At 34.9% G+C, this 16,939-nt stretch overlaps 4 protein-coding genes across 8 annotated transcripts; 2 read left to right on the plus strand and 2 right to left on the minus strand.

Annotated features, from left to right (window-relative positions):
- Nucleotides 1-5: 5 nt before the first annotated feature.
- LOC107267364 lies at nucleotides 6-8,686 on the plus strand. Of its 2 annotated transcripts, XM_025084697.1 has the most exons (9): nucleotides 6-155; nucleotides 488-695; nucleotides 831-2,456; nucleotides 2,727-5,999; nucleotides 6,083-6,204; nucleotides 6,276-6,524; nucleotides 6,593-6,811; nucleotides 6,886-7,181; nucleotides 7,258-8,686. In XM_025084697.1, exons 2-9 carry the CDS (start codon nucleotides 521-523, stop codon nucleotides 7,319-7,321), a joined length of 6,024 nt encoding a protein of 2,007 aa, XP_024940465.1. In that variant the 5' UTR covers nucleotides 6-155; nucleotides 488-520; the 3' UTR covers nucleotides 7,322-8,686. The 2 variants fall into 2 exon arrangements, with proteins under 2 accessions (XP_024940465.1, XP_015594451.1); XM_015738965.2 differs by having other exon boundaries at nucleotides 831-5,999.
- Nucleotides 8,687-8,721: 35 nt separating this feature from the next.
- On the minus strand, nucleotides 8,722-12,055 carry LOC107267377 (probable serine/threonine-protein kinase DDB_G0268078). Of its 3 annotated transcripts, XM_015738993.2 has the most exons (12): nucleotides 11,358-12,055; nucleotides 11,159-11,273; nucleotides 11,012-11,101; nucleotides 10,859-10,939; nucleotides 10,678-10,798; nucleotides 10,438-10,616; nucleotides 10,251-10,355; nucleotides 9,991-10,167; nucleotides 9,808-9,931; nucleotides 9,502-9,750; nucleotides 9,181-9,434; nucleotides 8,722-9,103 (listed from the first exon to the last, which is right to left on the minus strand). In XM_015738993.2, exons 1-12 carry the CDS (start codon nucleotides 11,377-11,379, stop codon nucleotides 8,758-8,760), a joined length of 1,863 nt encoding a protein of 620 aa, XP_015594479.1. In that variant the 5' UTR covers nucleotides 11,380-12,055; the 3' UTR covers nucleotides 8,722-8,757. The 3 variants fall into 3 exon arrangements, with proteins under 3 accessions (XP_015594479.1, XP_024940490.1, XP_024940489.1); XM_025084722.1 differs by having other exon boundaries at nucleotides 8,722-8,989; nucleotides 9,502-9,931; XM_025084721.1 differs by having other exon boundaries at nucleotides 9,502-9,931.
- A 109-nt stretch (nucleotides 12,056-12,164) lies between these two features.
- Nucleotides 12,165-13,065, plus strand: LOC107267375. The gene is made up of 4 exons (XM_015738991.2): nucleotides 12,165-12,345; nucleotides 12,433-12,549; nucleotides 12,689-12,765; nucleotides 12,846-13,065. The coding sequence occupies exons 1-4, from the start codon at nucleotides 12,223-12,225 to the stop codon at nucleotides 13,015-13,017; spliced, it is 489 nt and encodes a 162-aa protein (XP_015594477.1). The 5' UTR covers nucleotides 12,165-12,222; the 3' UTR covers nucleotides 13,018-13,065.
- Nucleotides 13,066-13,235: 170 nt separating this feature from the next.
- On the minus strand, nucleotides 13,236-16,886 carry LOC107267365 (RNA polymerase II subunit A C-terminal domain phosphatase). 2 transcript variants are annotated; one of them, XM_015738967.2, is made up of 7 exons: nucleotides 16,304-16,886; nucleotides 15,769-16,066; nucleotides 15,451-15,695; nucleotides 14,610-15,375; nucleotides 14,359-14,526; nucleotides 13,810-14,068; nucleotides 13,236-13,737 (listed from the first exon to the last, which is right to left on the minus strand). In XM_015738967.2, the coding sequence occupies exons 1-7, from the start codon at nucleotides 16,528-16,530 to the stop codon at nucleotides 13,427-13,429; spliced, it is 2,274 nt and encodes a 757-aa protein (XP_015594453.1). In that variant the 5' UTR covers nucleotides 16,531-16,886; the 3' UTR covers nucleotides 13,236-13,426. The 2 variants fall into 2 exon arrangements, with proteins under 2 accessions (XP_015594453.1, XP_015594454.1); XM_015738968.2 differs by having other exon boundaries at nucleotides 16,462-16,884.
- Between the last annotated feature and the right edge of the window lie 53 nt (nucleotides 16,887-16,939).

Below are 16,939 nucleotides of genomic sequence, written 5' to 3' on the forward strand. Positions count from 1 at the left end.
AATGGTACTACTGTCCATTAATTACTCTTGTGATCACGTCAGTTTAGCGTTCACGCAAATTCGCGCCTCATAATTTACGTCTTTGACATTCTGTGCTTCATTTTCAACGTCTCAAGCAAGCTGCTGATTCGGTTAATATACAAACGTAAATTTCTGTAAGTTTGCAAATGTATTACCTTCAATAATTAGATTTAATATATTCTTTTGGATTCATATTGTCGATAGACTTATTGGTCCGTAGGATTCCCGTTATTTTTGGTCAATTCTTTATTGTTACTACTATTATAATTCTTTGATTATTACTACAGATTTCTATTCCATTTGCCTATGAAAACTGTATTGCATGCGGTACGTAACTAGTGTCTATAACAAAATGCACACCATGCTTAATGGAAAGCCAGTATTGTTATTTGGAAACTACATTTTTATTGATAAACATTATTTATTGATATTAATTAATAACGAATTAATGCCTTATTTCATAAAGGCCATTCGTCAATGCCAGGTGGATACAGTGACAATGGCGTCGAACAATCAGAGGTCGCCGTTTGCTTCACATACAAAAAAGTCGAATGGAAACAAAAGAAATATCAAAGAATCTCAGCAAAAGGTACTTAGTCAAGTCAATGAGATGTTTCACTCTGTTCTGGATCCAGACATTATATTATCTGTTGTGCAGAATTGCAATTGGAAATGTAAGTTTTGTAGAAACTCATTTATGATGTATTAACTTTTTGTTTAACAATTATGATACAACATATGATCTGAGTGTATTTATGCAATAGGGATATCATATTAATTATTATAATAGCATTTCTTTGCTATTTCAGTGCAACCATCTATTGATGGTCTAATTACATTATCGGCTAATGTTGATGTAATTGCAAACCAAAACAACCAACATTTAAGCAATCAGAATGTCAATATTTCGAATTTTGTAACAAAGCACACTGAAGATTCATGCATAAAAATACAGAATTTAGATAAAAATCAGCAAGATTGTAATGTTAATGACGATGTTACTTTTCTTAATTTAAACGACAATGAATTACAAAGGCAACAAGAAGAATTTCGAAAATTTGAACAACTTAAAAAAGATTTAGCACAGAAACATTTTGGTTCGACACATGAAAATATGACAACATTCAACTATCCTATAGAAAATAAGATTTCTTCAAATAAGATACATCAATTTAATCAGAACTGGCCGATTTCTCAGACCGTATCTACAGAGACCGACGAAAGTTCTTCTATTGTAAATCCAAATGAAAATAGAAATGATTTAAAACAGAAAAATGATACTCCTGGATTATCAGAGTATAATCGTTTTTCCCCAGATTTGCCTAATAAACTTTACAACAAAGGCACAATACCAAAAGAATTTCGTGGTTTTCCAAAACCACCTGTAGTATCTCCATCTGATCAATGTTCCATGCCACATTTCGATTTTAATAATTGGAGCAAACAAAATCCACCGATCCCTGGAAAAACTTTTGATAACAAGGACTTGGATTCCCAGAAGTCTCATAGTAACTTGCAAAACTATAAACAGCCAATATCAACTTCGGAGAAGTTCTATAAAAATCCACAGAATCCAGCACCTAATGACTTGGTACAAAGCAATGTACTTCAAGAGCAACAACTCCGACAAACACCAGATAGATTTCCATCTCCTCAAAATGTTGCTCGATTTCGTAGCACTACAAAGACTTACAAATCCGAGACAGAATCTCTCTGTGGTTTGAAAGTACAATATCGCCTTCCAGGATTAGAGAACAGTTCTGACGATGATGCAGACGTAGTGATCGAGGCTGAGAGTTCAGATTATCGCATACAAAATCCATCTTTAACATCTATCAGCGCATATCAATTTTTGCCATCCTTTACTCAAAGTCCTCCATGTACCACTCACACAGAAGTGCGAATGATTAGCACACCATCACCGCCGAGAACTCCACGGCATAATTCACACGAAATTTTACTTCGTAGAATTAAGTCAGCTATTCAACAGGGCAGCAAGATTCTAGTACTAATGAGGGGATTACCCGGAAGTGGTAAATCGTATCTTGCTAGGAGTATAGTATCCACAACAATAGCTGAGGATCCTGCACCATACATTTTTAATACTGATGATTATTTTATAATGATCGGCCAAGGTGTTTATCAATTTGATTCTAACAAACTCCAAGAGGCTCATAGTTTTAATAAAAGAAGAGTTCGCATTGCTATGGAAGAAGGCAGAAGTCCCATAATTATTGACAACACAAACACGAAATCATGGGAAATGCAGCCATATGTAACCATGGCTGTGGCATATGGCTATATAGTTGAAGTCTTGGAGCCAAATACACCCTGGGTTCAGAACGTCAATGAATTGGCTAAGAAGAATCGTCATGGCGTACCTAAGGCCAAAATCAAGGCAATGATGGAAAGGTACGAGAGAAATGTCACTGGCCGTAAGTTATTGCAACAATTTGCACTCAAATATTCCCCTAATAATACCCCTCCACAATTAAGATCAATTCCTCCATTCGGTAACACAGAGATAACAGAACAAGAGATTACTTCTGAAAAGATTTTACCAGAACTGAAATTGGCTAATAACGAATGCAAAGACGAGATCTCAAAAACAGACAATTCTGACAGCTCGAAAATTTCAGATAATCGAATCTGTTTGGTTAAGGATTCAATTATAGAGAAATATACAAGTTTATTTGAATCCCCAGATTTTGGCAATGTACTTGGACCAAGAATTCAGGATTACGAACAGGATTCCGAGTTAATGGGATTGTTCATGACTAAATTATCGGATAAGAAAATGATTGAAATGAGTGATGAGAAAACCGTTGAAAATGATGAAGAATACGGAATCAAAATATCTAAATTATCGGAACCTGAATCTACTGAAAGTTCCAAGCAGTTGGAAATGCAACAACAACAATATCTCGGTGCCATTGGGTCAGAGCGAAAAGGCAGTATATGCATAACTGAATGCGATAGTCCAGAAGAAGATAATATTAGCGTGGAGCAAGATAATACTGAAAATGTTTTGTCTCAGTGTTGGGATTTTACTCTCCTCCTGAATGGCAGACAAATACACAGTGTATATCCCTCTTCTTCTGTTTCTGATAAAGTTGTAATTCCTGATAAGAGTATATTGTCAATCATTGATTTAACTGACGAACCAACTTTGTCAAAACCTGTAGATGAGACTAATGCAGATCAAGAGAATATTTTATCTTGTCATATTAAAGATATTGATAATGAAAATATGTTGGTATCATTGAACGATAATACGGAGAGTGATTTGAATGATTTATCGAATAATGTTATTGAGAAAAGTACAGTAATAGATTGTAAAAATATTGAAAAATCACATGATACTGATTCGAATTCTACGTCAAAATTAATTCAACAACTATTTAATGCTGCAGCTGATGATATAATTTCAGAGAAACAAATAGAAGAAGTGCAAAATGATGATGTTGATAAAATCCATGAACATGATATGGAAGTTGATGAGGCATTCAGGATGCTACCTAGTGATCGTGGATTTGCAGAATGGATACAAAAGTTCGCACACAAAACAGCAAGTATGTTGGATGAGTCAAGCAGAATGATGATTGATAATTATAACATTGAACGGAATACGGGAAAGCAGGAAGAAATTGAATCCACGAATACTGATGAAGTCCAGGAGCGCAAGAAATCAGATTCTCAAATTAATATAAACATTCAGGAGTCTGACACAAGTACCAGTCTAAGTATATCTAACAGACCTAGTACAGTTTTTGATAAATTTGTGGAAATGTTTAGTCTTATTCCTAAAAATGAAGAAAATGATAAGCTGGTAGAATCCGTTCAAGTGCCAGTCGAAACTTCGCAAATGAACATGTATGAGCACAGTGAATCAGATACTGAAGAGATTAAAGATGACAAAGAAATTACCAACGACTTAAATAATAGCACTGGACAAAGTGAAGTTAATAAAACATCATTAGACAATATGATCGAAAGTGATACTGAAGAGATGACTCCATCGTCTCTTGACACTTCCTCTAACTTGGTATCCAGAAATAATTCTTCGGACGAAAATACCGAAGTTATCAAGAGTAAAGTATCTAACGACAAAAATAGTTCCAACTCTGAAGAGAAACAAAATCGGAAAGAAACAGCAGATGGTTCAATTGTCTTTCCAACAGTGTTAGAAACTTCCAAAGAAGCAAATCCTATCGATAAAGATGACAAAAACATAATAACACTTGATTCTAATGAAGAAACCCTTACAGCGGAGCATGAAACAGATACTACAGTCAGTGAAATTTCAGCCAGTCAACAGGAAGTGGATGTGAATGATCATCTTGATGAATACAAAGAGATCGTTAATGAGACAGTAAAAGAGAATCTTGGTGACGAAACAATTAGTCTCAGTAAGAGTGTAAAAGATTTTGTCGACACTATCGATCACGTTGATTCAAAAGTACCAGAGTCATCCCACAGTATGAATTCTAATCAGCATAAAAAACAACAAGGATTTACAAGTATATTTAAATACCCATATTATAAACTGAAGCAAGCTCTCGATAGAGGAACCCATCATAGCGGCAATGAAAAACTAAATGTCGAAGAGCTCCTCAATGAAACTTCTGCTAATGAAATGAAAAAGGACAGCAAAGACTTTAAAGATTTAATAGAACAAGGAGAAGAATCAGACACAGTTGATTCGATTGACTTTGACCCTGTAGATAAATCAGTTAATGAAGATATGGCTTTGAGTACTAAGGACGCGGATCCTATTACAGTAGGACAAAAGCATAATGAAGTCATCGATAATATAAGGCAGATAACATGGAAAGAATCACCATTCCCTGTGGATGAGATATTATTACCATTATCTAAGGAGGAAAGTAAGAGCGTTATGACGTCAGATGTCTCGACTAATACTTCCTCTTATGACTTCAATGTGTCATATGTAGGTGGGACTTCAGAGCGTGAGTATACTGTAGTTGACGCTTTTAATAGGAGTATTAATGAGGGCTTGGTTTTTACGCCAGTCGATCAACCTCCATTAAAACTGATGCTTGACAAAAGTTCTATGACGGGTGAGGTCAATATATTAAGTAGTGACGATAGTCCTGACATTGAAATTGTAAATGATACGGAGGATCGTATCATAGAATTGATGGATTTGTTCCCGAACATCCCAAAAGATCATTTGATGGAGATATATGGAAAATTATGCAATTATAATTTCAATTGGGCTGTCGATGTACTGTTGGAAGGAATACCAGATGATGGAATAAAATATCAAAAACCGGAATCATCCAATAATCAAGGTATTGAATTGTTATCATGCACTGAGATGACTCTGGACAAGAAATCCAATAGACTCAAGCAACAATCTACCAGTTCAGAGTCAAATGATAGTGAGTCCAATGCTCAATCTCAGACTGGCACTCCGAAGAAAAAAAAAGACAAGAACAGAGTGTCCGAAGCAAATTTAGTACTGAAGAAACAAATAGAGGAGAAATTGAAGATCAGTGATGCTAGTTACAATCCTCATATTCTAAGGGTAAAGAGATGGAAAAATGGAGAACCAGATATTACATCAGATGAAATAATTGAACAGCAAACATTAAATAAAGAGGCAATCGAGTTTGCTGATTTTTCCAATCTAGAAGACGATGGTTATACAATGGAGTCATCATCCCTCTTGACTACAGAAAATGCTACATCACTGCCAGAACAGTATGAGAGTACTGAAAGTACAGATGACGATAGCGAAGAAGGTGAAATGATGGAATTAAATCTAGGACAGGACTTCATCCAAATTTTAGCTAATGAATTCGGTGATCCCGAATTCGAATTACCGGATGGTCTATTCCCTGTCATACAAATTAAAAAGTCCATGGCTCAAGGTCTGTACGCATTATGGGTGGAAAGTATGCAACGACAACTTGATGCCCAACAGGAGCAACTAGATCAAATGATAGCAAAAGGTAATAATCTTATGCAATTTTTTTTGTATTCTCAGTCAAATTATCCGAGTAGACAAAAATTAGTCTTATATGTATTCTTACAGATGCTGAGTATGCAAAATCTGTACAACAAGAAGAGGCCAGAGCATTAGAGGAACAAAGAGCACCAAATCTGCACGAGATGATGGACATGGAAATGGCTCTGGCCATTTATAATAATGATATGGTAAGTCCACTTAAAGAATGTTTATCATTAGTGATATGTACTATAATAGTATATTTTTTCTTACGCCACAGAAAGAGCAGATGAAACGTGAGACATCAAATGATTTAGCTTCGCGTTTAACACGACAAATGCTACACGAAATGTTCCCAACATACAACCCTGAAACACTAAACGAAATTTTGAACGCTCACAGTGGTCACTTCAAAGAAACTGTGGAAGTCCTTCAAATGAGTACAGGACAACAACCAGATAAACCTGATACATTGAAAAAACAAAAGATTTTAATGGACAAAGTCAAACAAGAATGCGTTAGGCCTCAGGTATATAAACTATGTAAAAAAAATCGTAAATTGAATAACAACATTTATATTTTATTTCATTTTTTAAGGACCCAATCGAATCGTCATCACCATTTATTGTTGTAAATCCAGATTTATATGTCTCAAGTAAAACTGAACAGCTAACATATGATAATGCTTTACAACTGGCACAAGATGCCAGGAAAGAAGCACAACGACAGTTTTCATTACGCAATGAAAATTTCAATAAAGCTGCAAATGCTCATAGAAAAGGAAACCCTGAAGTTGCTACCTACTATTCGAATATGGTAATGAAGTATTGGTATTTGGAAGAATGTTATTTTTCAAAACTTTCAACTGTGGGATTATCGTATTATTTTAGGCGAAGTTACACTCAAAAAATATGGAGATAGCCAATTCCACAGCTGCCAGTGCATTTTTAGCAGCACAGGATTATTTGTCAAATGAGAAAAATACCTTGGATTTGCACAATCTGTTTGTACCTGAAGCTCTTCAAGCTTTGGAAGTGTTTTTGGATTATCATTTAAACAAATTGCGAAAAAAAAACAAACGATCTGAATATTTGTACATAATAACTGGTCGTGGTGCTCGCAGCAATAACGGACAGAGCAAAATTAAGCCTGCGGTTTCCAAGAGACTTCATGCTAAAAATATACGGTACGTTTTAAAAAGTGTGTTACGCGTTATTGCGGCGGCCAATGTATTTAATGAAAAAAATTGTGATTATTCTCAGATTTACGGATGCTAATCCTGGCTGTTTACAAGTGATTATACGCAAGTGTAACGCAGTGGAATAGACTTTAATATTGTAACACTTGGTGTACAATAATGGTCAGCTAGAATATGATCTATCGACACCAGAAAAACAACTGGTATAGTATGGTCAATTAAAAATGATAAAATTATCGATTTCCATCGGAAGCGTTTCACTTATTAGAATGTAATATTTCATTTTACAAAATGAGAAATATTGTTTCCGTTGGTGATAACAAGGATTGTCATTGCAGCGCATCCCTTTTACATAGACTTGTATTACGTTAACGTTTGTAATTGCATACACTTTATAAACAATTCTGATAGCAATAGTGAATGAGGAATTTTAACAATCTGAGAACATTTTGCAAAATTTATAATAGCACAAAGTAGTCTCAATGTAGAATTCTGCAATGAAAAGATTCATAATGGAATGCACGCGGTATAATATTAATTCTCAATTATCTATCTAGTCAGATAGAAAATTACAGAAAATTGTTATTTTATGATGCCCATTGGAATAATTTAGTTTGAAAATAGCCCCTGAATCGAGAAATCATGATAAGAATAATTTTCTATGACGCGCCTACATATTCTAGAGAATTTTAAAGTGATACGAAATCGAAGGAAAATTAGCCATTTTATATCTTATGAGAAAATACGAAAAGCATTATTTTTATGTTACTAAAGTTTAATTCATAAAATGATAAATTAAATTTTAATGGTGTTATGTATGTGTGATATTGATGAGGTAAGATATATTCGTTCATTGAAGTGGTTATGGAAAAGGATCTAAAACTATATTGTCTCACTATGTCGACAAATGAATAGTATTTTTATCCTCATCGATTTGATATGATGAAGTACCTTGCCACATCAGTCAAATACGTATAGAAATTGCAGAAGTACAATGTATAATTTAATTCTGCATACACCTACCTCATCTTGTAGTACGATAAGAAGAGGTGCAATAATTTTATAATAAAAATTAAGTACTACACTACCCATTGGGCGTAATTAAAATCCCTATGGAAAGTCTAAGGACGATTATTGAATTATAAGAAAACATTTATACATTTATTTCATACGCTATAAGAGTTTTTAATACCTATATTATTACACAATGTGAACATCTGTCATTGCAGAAATAATTTACTCTTCAACTCACAGTAACATTTGTTCTTCCTATTACGACGTATTCATTGTTGTCACGGATACGATCATCCGATCATTAATTTTAAGATCAGTGTGTGAATAGTCTTGAAATCCTATGCGTATATTGCGATACTTTAATGTAAAGTGAATTAGATGTATTACTCTCGCGTAATTCTTTTGAGAAGCAAATATTTTTATGTAAAGTACACTGTTCTGTACATTTCTAGCAAATAAAGCTTTGAAATTTGATAGAAGGAAGACTCGTGGATGAATTTTGAACAAAAAATGTAACTATCAATTATTAGTCTGATGAAATGTTTTATTCTTATTTAGTATCATGCCTGATACGCTTGTCGTATATTTTTCTAGGACTAGATTTAAGTTTCTTTGGCAGTACCGTACGTACGTTAGGACTGCTTGAGATATCGTGTTTAGCTATCTTTTTGGCTGGACTTTTTGTATTTGGTGATTTTATCTGACCTGATATTTTTCTGGAATTGATATCAGGTGACGGTTGTTCAATAATAGTAGCCAGTCTTGTTCTTCGATGACTGTCACTGTATGTAAATGGCTTCGCATTATAATTTTGATTTGGTGCTGATCCAGTTGGACCAACAGGAAAACCGTAATAACGTCCATCAAATTTATGAGGAACAATATATGGCAGAAAACTAAATTAAATTTTAATATAAATAATGAAAACAATGCAGAAGCTTTAATAGTCTTGGCATATCGTATGTGATCGTACCTCTTATAAGAATGATATTCCTCATTAATAGTTCTATGATCACTACTGTGCACTCTATCTTCGCAGCCATGATCCATCATATCCAATCCACCAAAATTATACTGACTACCATAATTAGAGAAATCATTTTTAACTAAAAAACTTTTTGATCTCGGTGTACTCGTACCACTTCCTTTAGAAGCAATGGTATTACTACTATATTTTACAGTTGGTAACTTCAAATTCGAGCCATCGGATACTTCATATAAATCATTCTGTAGTTGTCAAACGATTTATGTAATGATTTATCGTGAATAATGTTCTCTAAGACCATAGTAATACCTTTGCATTCGTATCAGCAATTTTTAACAAACCAAGTAATTTCCTTGAGGAATATACATTTCCAGCTACCCATGTTTCTTCCAATCTTTTAGAATCATCAGCGATAGTCACATTGCTTTTATCTGACCAAGTCATTTTTGATGAACTTAATTTATTCAACAGATTGGGCATAGCATTAGGACTGGATGCCACAGCTCTTGGCGTTTTGGTCATATTGCTACGAGGTTTTGGTTTTTGAATGAATAATGGCTGTAACAAGAATATTATTTGTAAGACACAAATTATACAGAAAATTGTAAAGCTTACTTTTGTTTTGCGACGACGTTCCGACGTTATGTAACTCAAAAGAACTGGATTTCGCCATTGATGAGGATCATGAGATGAGTTTGATATTGTCACAGTATTTAACTGCCTTGTTGACTCGTTTTCTCTGAGAATAAATAATTTATAATAAAAGTAATAATCCATTATTTTTCAGTTCTAGCAAACCGCAAGTCACTGAAGTATCTATGATCCAGGAGTCTCTTCACGTTACTTCTGTTCTCAGGATCATATATTAACATCAGCTTAAGAATGTCTCTGCCTGTTTCAGAAGCTTGTGGCAATAAATTACAAACACCGGAACCTGCTTTGCTTGGAAAGAAGTATTCGCAGTTTCTGGATTTGCTGTGTACAGTTAACTATTGTCATTGTTATGCTATGGCGAAGAGATGAAGAATACTATGAATAATAGGAAATGGTAATATTACTGCCTGCGAAATTTTGCAACTACTCTTGAGTGAGGTGTGCCTAAGATAGCATGAATTTTTGTTATTTGATCTACCTCATTTGCACCAGGAAACAGTGGCTTTAGACTGTAAATATCTTGTAATAATTATGTGAAATTAATTTGTTATGGATAATTGTTATGTTACATTTTAATGGGATAGGACTAACGTCAGTAATTCATAGAAAACGCAACCAGTTGCCCAGACATCCATTTTGGGACCGTAGAAACCAGTGGTTAAAAGACATTCTGGTGAACGATACCATCTGGTTGATATGTATTCAGTATACGGTGGCCTACTGTAAATTCCACAAATGGAGCCAAGATCTGCGAGTTTTACTACATCGCCCTATAAATCTTTTTTGATAAATATCGGTGGTCCATATGTAGTTGGCAAAGTTGGAAATTACCTTCAGTAAAATATTTTCAGGCTTAATATCACGATGAAAGATTCCATGTCTGTGTAAGTGCTCAAGTCCCTTAAGTAATTGGTACAGATATATCTTGACTTTTTGTTCTAGAATGATACGTCTATTGGAAAACAGAAATTAATTCTTTTAAAATTATGATAAGAGACGATTGTCTTATTACCCTTTTCTTGCTTTCATCATATCATAGAGACTCATGTCCATCAATTCGAATATTAGCGTGACTTTCCCTGGTAAGGGGTCACTAATAAAAAATATAGTATAGTAAATGAGAATCTTTTTAATTTATGGTATACAATTAATTTGGTTCATATACCAGTGGGATTCAACCATGTATAGGATATTTGGATGCCGACTGATCTTTCTCATTGCTATTACCTCCGTACTTTCTAAGACTTCATTCATGCTGCAAATGGAAAATCATTCAATTTATTTTCAAAATAATCCTGACTCGTGCGATTACTTCTGGTAAATTTTTTTCAGTCGTTTCGCCGCGTAGAGTATTCCGCTCTCTCGATCCTGACATTTCACTACTTCTGAGAAGGATCCTTCACCAATTTTTTGTAGTACCTTGTACTCTGTATAACGTCAAGAAAATATCACTCTCTTATTAACAATTTGATAACCTGTTGAAAGTAATAATAAACGTTTACGAAACTTACTTTTCAAAAAAATCGTAGACATCACGCAAACTCAAAACATTAATCTCCAGGTTTTTCGAACTAATTCGACATCCTTACGTCGAAGGATCATTTTCGAAAATTGATTTTGATTTGATACATACATTGACAGATATATACTGCATACAAAAGATATTTGGTTGTTATCCATGGATACATAAACAGTAACAACTCGGTAGTAATGTGTCAAGTACAGTAAAACGTATTTCGAACGTACTTAGAGCAAACTAAAGTGAATCCTTACACATTATTAACTGTGATGTCTTGAAAATCAGGGGAAACGATATCAAAAGTTTATATGAAATTTCTTCATAGGAAAGAAATAATAAAGGGAAAACATTGAATTTATTATATGAAATGAATCGAATTGACCAATAATTATGTTCCATTTATCTCATACTTTTTCTATTTTACATGCTTAATAAATTCTACAAAATAAGATCACTAGTCGTTAGCAACTTTAATTGATAAAAAAAAATGTATTTATTATTTACTAAAATAAAAGATTGCAAATATTGTGGCTGCGCGCAACAATGAAAAGCTAATGCTCCAAATGTAATTTCAATTCCAAGTGTACAATTTATTTGTTGAGCATAAGCTAGTCCATAGAACAGTTATTATATTATATTACGCGTGTTGTGAGTTGCCACAGCGTATATTAATTACCAATTAACTAATGTTTTCTTGCATTGAAATCCAAATACATTACATATAACGTAAGTACTCTGTCAATGCTTAAAAGAATAAAGGTCTTTAGGTATAGACGATATTTAAAAGTATTCATAGACAGCCGCAGTTGCGCGGTCTCGTCGGTAAGTACTCGCCGCGTGATACGTTTTTAACAACAATGGCAACCCGAAAAGGAAAGCAAGCATTGACCCTTTTATTGGGACAATGCGTACCATCAATGAAAGAAAATGCTGCGAAGATTCGTGTGAAAAAATTGGATTTTGACGCACATTTGAATATGGTAAACATTCCACCATATAACATAACATACTCCCTCATTCAATTCTAATGCATTTTAAGGTTATCTACCAGTGTATTAACATTTCAGTATTTCAATAAGCATGAGTATCTTTATGCTCACGATCCAGAGAAACTTTGTAAAACGGGTGACACTGTCCTGGTGCAGAGCCTGCCATCAAGACTAACACGTATTATTACTCACAAGGTATAAAGAAAATGATTAAACTTATTATTTATCAGTAGGACATGTTTTAATGTAACTTAAGAAGTATTCATTTTTATTTATATATGTTCAAGTTTTATATAATAATATAAATTTTATTGATATGTTTGTGAACGTATAGGTAGTTAATGTTATATATCCCCTTGGTGATATTACTGACCCTATAACTGGAAAGAAATCTGTCGTTAGCAAATACAGGTATTTAATGATTTTATTAGATTGTTCGATAATCAGACTCAAAAATATATGAATAATAACTTAACATATTTATCAATTAGGGATGATATAAAGAGAGTTCATGAAATTTATGGAAAATCAGAAAATGCCTTTGATTATGATAAGAGACCACCGCGAGGTAGTCAAGAAGGTAAACTTGACTTCAGTCATAAAGAGGGATACGTTAAATATCACGAAGATCCTGATGACCCTCAAACTCACGCAGTTCATTAATGCATTCAGTCTGTACCATAGTTAATAAAATTTCATTAATCAAAAACATCTCTTATTATTCATTTTAAGATAGTAAGTTTAATTTACTAAAGATTTTTATGATTACACCATAGAAGAATTTTACAATTATATAATTAGAAGTGATTCGTTTATCAACCTTTTACAATCCCATTGCGTTTAAAAGTAATAATTTTGGTTTTAAATAAAAAAAAGAACTATTCCATTTCAGAAATATTTTATTATGATATAATTTCATCTAATGTACCATCCATTGTACTTCACATTGACTCCTGAAATTCCATGGTTGTAATAGCCTTTTGTACACTCGTTTATATCCATTTTCATTCAGTCACTGACACTTCAATCAGAGAAATAATGAAATCGAGATAAAAAAACAACACTGAAAAAATCAGTCAGACAAAAATTCTCTCTCGAGGGCGGCTCCCATCGCATTCCACTCCCTCTCATCTTCATTTTCAAATGCATCTAAATCTACAGAGTCTTGAGAATTGTCACCAAGGTCCAAATCACTAGGTAGATCTTCTCCACGTCGAAACCGTGTAACTGGGTCGTCATCGTCGTCGTCGTCTTTGTCATCATTGTCTTCGTCTTCGTTGTCATCCTTACATGGTTCCTTACTCTCAGAAGATGAGTCTTCATCGCTGGAACTGTCCAGCGATAATTTTTTTCTCTTCTTTGGAGGCACATCTTGATCATCCTCTGAAGTAAAATATATTTTTTAATTATACTAAATAACAACAAACTTTCTTCAAGGAAACGAATGAAACATACCATTTGTTGAGTCAATAGAATCTGAACTGTTTCTATGTTCCCTCTTGTTGCTAAAATCTTCGGTACCAAGGATAGGCATATCTGCTTCCTGGTCACTCATATCTTCCTCAACTTCCTTGTCCATAAAATCAATCTCCTCTTGGGTAAAAGACATCAATGGATTGATACTGTCAGCGAACCTATCGGTTGTCTCTTTTTCTTCCTCTTCGATGCGGTCGGGACTGCTGCAGTGCGGAGGCGGTATCCTGGATCCACGTGCCTGTCATTACTCATTTTCATTAATGTCAAGAAATTCAATATTCCATTGATATTTAATAACGCGACTCTAAAACAGGAAGAACTCTTGTCGGCTCAGCAATATTCAATCAGCTACTCGACTCGAAAACCATCCTCTCGCCGAAGATCCATCTTAGAAATGGAATGAAACGTTAGTTCAAGTCAAAAAATATTCTTAACAACACTTTTGGCGAGTGCAGTTAGCCTTTTCTTAACTGGAAATTTGAAAATATCTTATGCTTTTACCTCATATACAACTGTTCTTGTATCTACCTTCATTGTTAGAGGAAATAGACGCTCGTCCACCCTTTCCCAACGCTCTGCACAAGTCCACAACCAGTCAGGATTCACTATTTTTATGTTAGGATTTTTCTTAGCCGCATTCGCCTTTGCTGTGCCGGGTTTAATTGCCACCAGATGTGTTGTTCTTTCAGTTAGATCCTTATTCATTTAATAATCAAGAAATAATTCATTATTATCTACGTTTTACGATGCTAGAGCATAACAATGGTCTTTTTATTTACCTGGGTAACTTCTGCTCCCAGAGATCTTGCTACTTTGTAAGCACGACTTTGATGAAGCTTTTGATGTGTGGCTATAAGTCCACTAAATGTTAAGCATAATCTTTTGAGCACTCTGGCTCTTACGCGAGGTATAATTTCTCTAAGAGGTTTACGTCCTACTTCACTATCAATATTGGCATAAAATTCAGCATGAATCTTGCGCAATATGTCCTCCAGGTACATCAAGTAATCATCGTGATCTTCATCTTCTGTAATGCTTTCCTTCTCAGGATTAGCATCTTTCTTTGGACTTTCTTTTGTTTTTGCTTTGTTTGCTGTTTCTTTCACCGTAGAAAATTCCTTTAATTCTTCGATTGGTTTTTCAGCTTTTTCCCTTTCTTTTGTTGCTGCAGTCTCTTCTTTCGTCGATTGTTCTACATTTTTTTCAGATTGTACATCGGTCTCATTTCTTTCCTCAACTGTTTCTTTTACTTCTTCGGTGGCTTTTAAACTCGTGTCAAGCTCTGCATTGACATTTGTGTCATCACTGGATACACCATTCTCGGTATTTGAGTTCTGAGATTCCTTTTCGAACGTTTCACTGGTATCAGAAGTTTCTGGTAAATCAGGCATATCGTATTTACCCAAACCAGGTGGAGCGTGTATGTCACCAGTGTGTCGGAAAAAGTGGTATGGTTTCACTTGTACTAAATTTCCGCATCCTTGCCATACATCTTCTCGGTCGTCAATAATACACACCATATCATCCCCACAAGGAAATAAAGCCCTATCGAATACATATAAGATTAATATGATGTATGTCGCATGGAAGACAATTAAGCATAAAATACGGCAGACATACTTGAGATTAGCAGTTTTGGATGCAGGATCAAAGCATTCATCCCTGGAAAGTATTCTGTGCGAGAACAGAACACCATCTTTATCCAGTAATGCAGCTACAGTATGTGCATAGTTTCGTGCTCCAAAGGTGCAAATATGCAATTCGTACAAGTGACTCATTTCTGACAAAAAATGACGTGTACCAGGTCTTAATCGTGTATGATACCATGGGGAGTTAGGTCCATACAGTTGGTAGTGATAAACATCCTATAGATAATATCATTTTTATGAAATAAGTTCTAAATTAATATTTAAAAATACACTAGAAATTTATATATACCTTCATATCAGGTGGTACATTATCATTGGTTGTATGTACTATTGTTTGATCAAGATCAACCAGCAAAGCAAGCTTACGATCACGCAAGAGTCTTTGCTCATCTTCCTTGCCAATTTTCTCAGCTAATTCAGGGCATACTTTTAATTCAGGAATACTGTGTACCATTGGTACACTAGCCTTGACAACTTTCCCTCCATCCTGTTCTAAATTTTCTTCCCTCAAGTCTGCACCACATTCTGCGCACAAGTCCTTCATCACTGTTGGATGTGTGCATCCTTCCAAAATAGCCACAGGTTGTCTGTGAAATTAATTTATGAAGCTGATACTCCAGGAAACAAAGGAAACTTCAGATGTACACAAAGGGATGCTAACGCTACAAAGATATAAAGAGCAATCCTGATTGTGTACATCCAAAATCAAAATATGAGAACTATAGCCTGGTCCCAGTAAGCAATCCCTTAGCATCAGGACCTAAGTATCTGCAGATGCGGAGCACCAGTGGCTTGTAACGTCTTAGGTTAAGAAAGAATTATACCCGGGCTGAAGAATATCGCCCTCGTTCGCCAAGAGTTTGATGACACGTCCAAATCGCGTTGCTCGGAGCTTTTTTTCCGCGCCTTTAGCAGCATCACTACCTGGCGCTACGCAGTAATACAACAGCAAGACTCTGCCCGCGGATACCATAGTACCCACCGCAACCCGCCACTTCAGAATTTTCCCTTGTTGTCCTCCAGACGGGAACGTCACCTCCACCGTGGTCATCGTTCTTCAAGTGCTCATATCCAAACTACGGGAGAACAAGTCAATAGCTCAACCTTGCTAGAGCCAATTACTTATTACAGTATTATTAACACTAGAGCTTCCACTGGTTTCGCGCGGGAGATGCTATAAACATGCCGACACTTGGTTTTCGGTTTAACTCAGGATAACTGTGGCATCGATCATAAAACCGTAGAGCATAAAGTATATAGTGATAGAGTAATGAATCCTTTAAATTATGAAGCTACCCACAGTCGGTGAAATGGAGAGATTCGGTTATTATAGAGTTAAAGTTATCTTTTACATCTCCACAGCTTTAGCCCATTTTTCCTCAACGCAGTTCAATGCATAAACTTAAATTCATCTTCAAAATGCAAGTATCTGCAGAGATAAGTAGGGAGATCCACAAGGC

The sequence above is a fragment of the Cephus cinctus genome, unplaced genomic scaffold, assembly GCF_000341935.2.
Source record: "Cephus cinctus unplaced genomic scaffold, Ccin1 Ccin1_scaffold0401, whole genome shotgun sequence".
Classification (NCBI taxonomy): Eukaryota; Metazoa; Arthropoda; class Insecta; order Hymenoptera; family Cephidae; genus Cephus; species Cephus cinctus.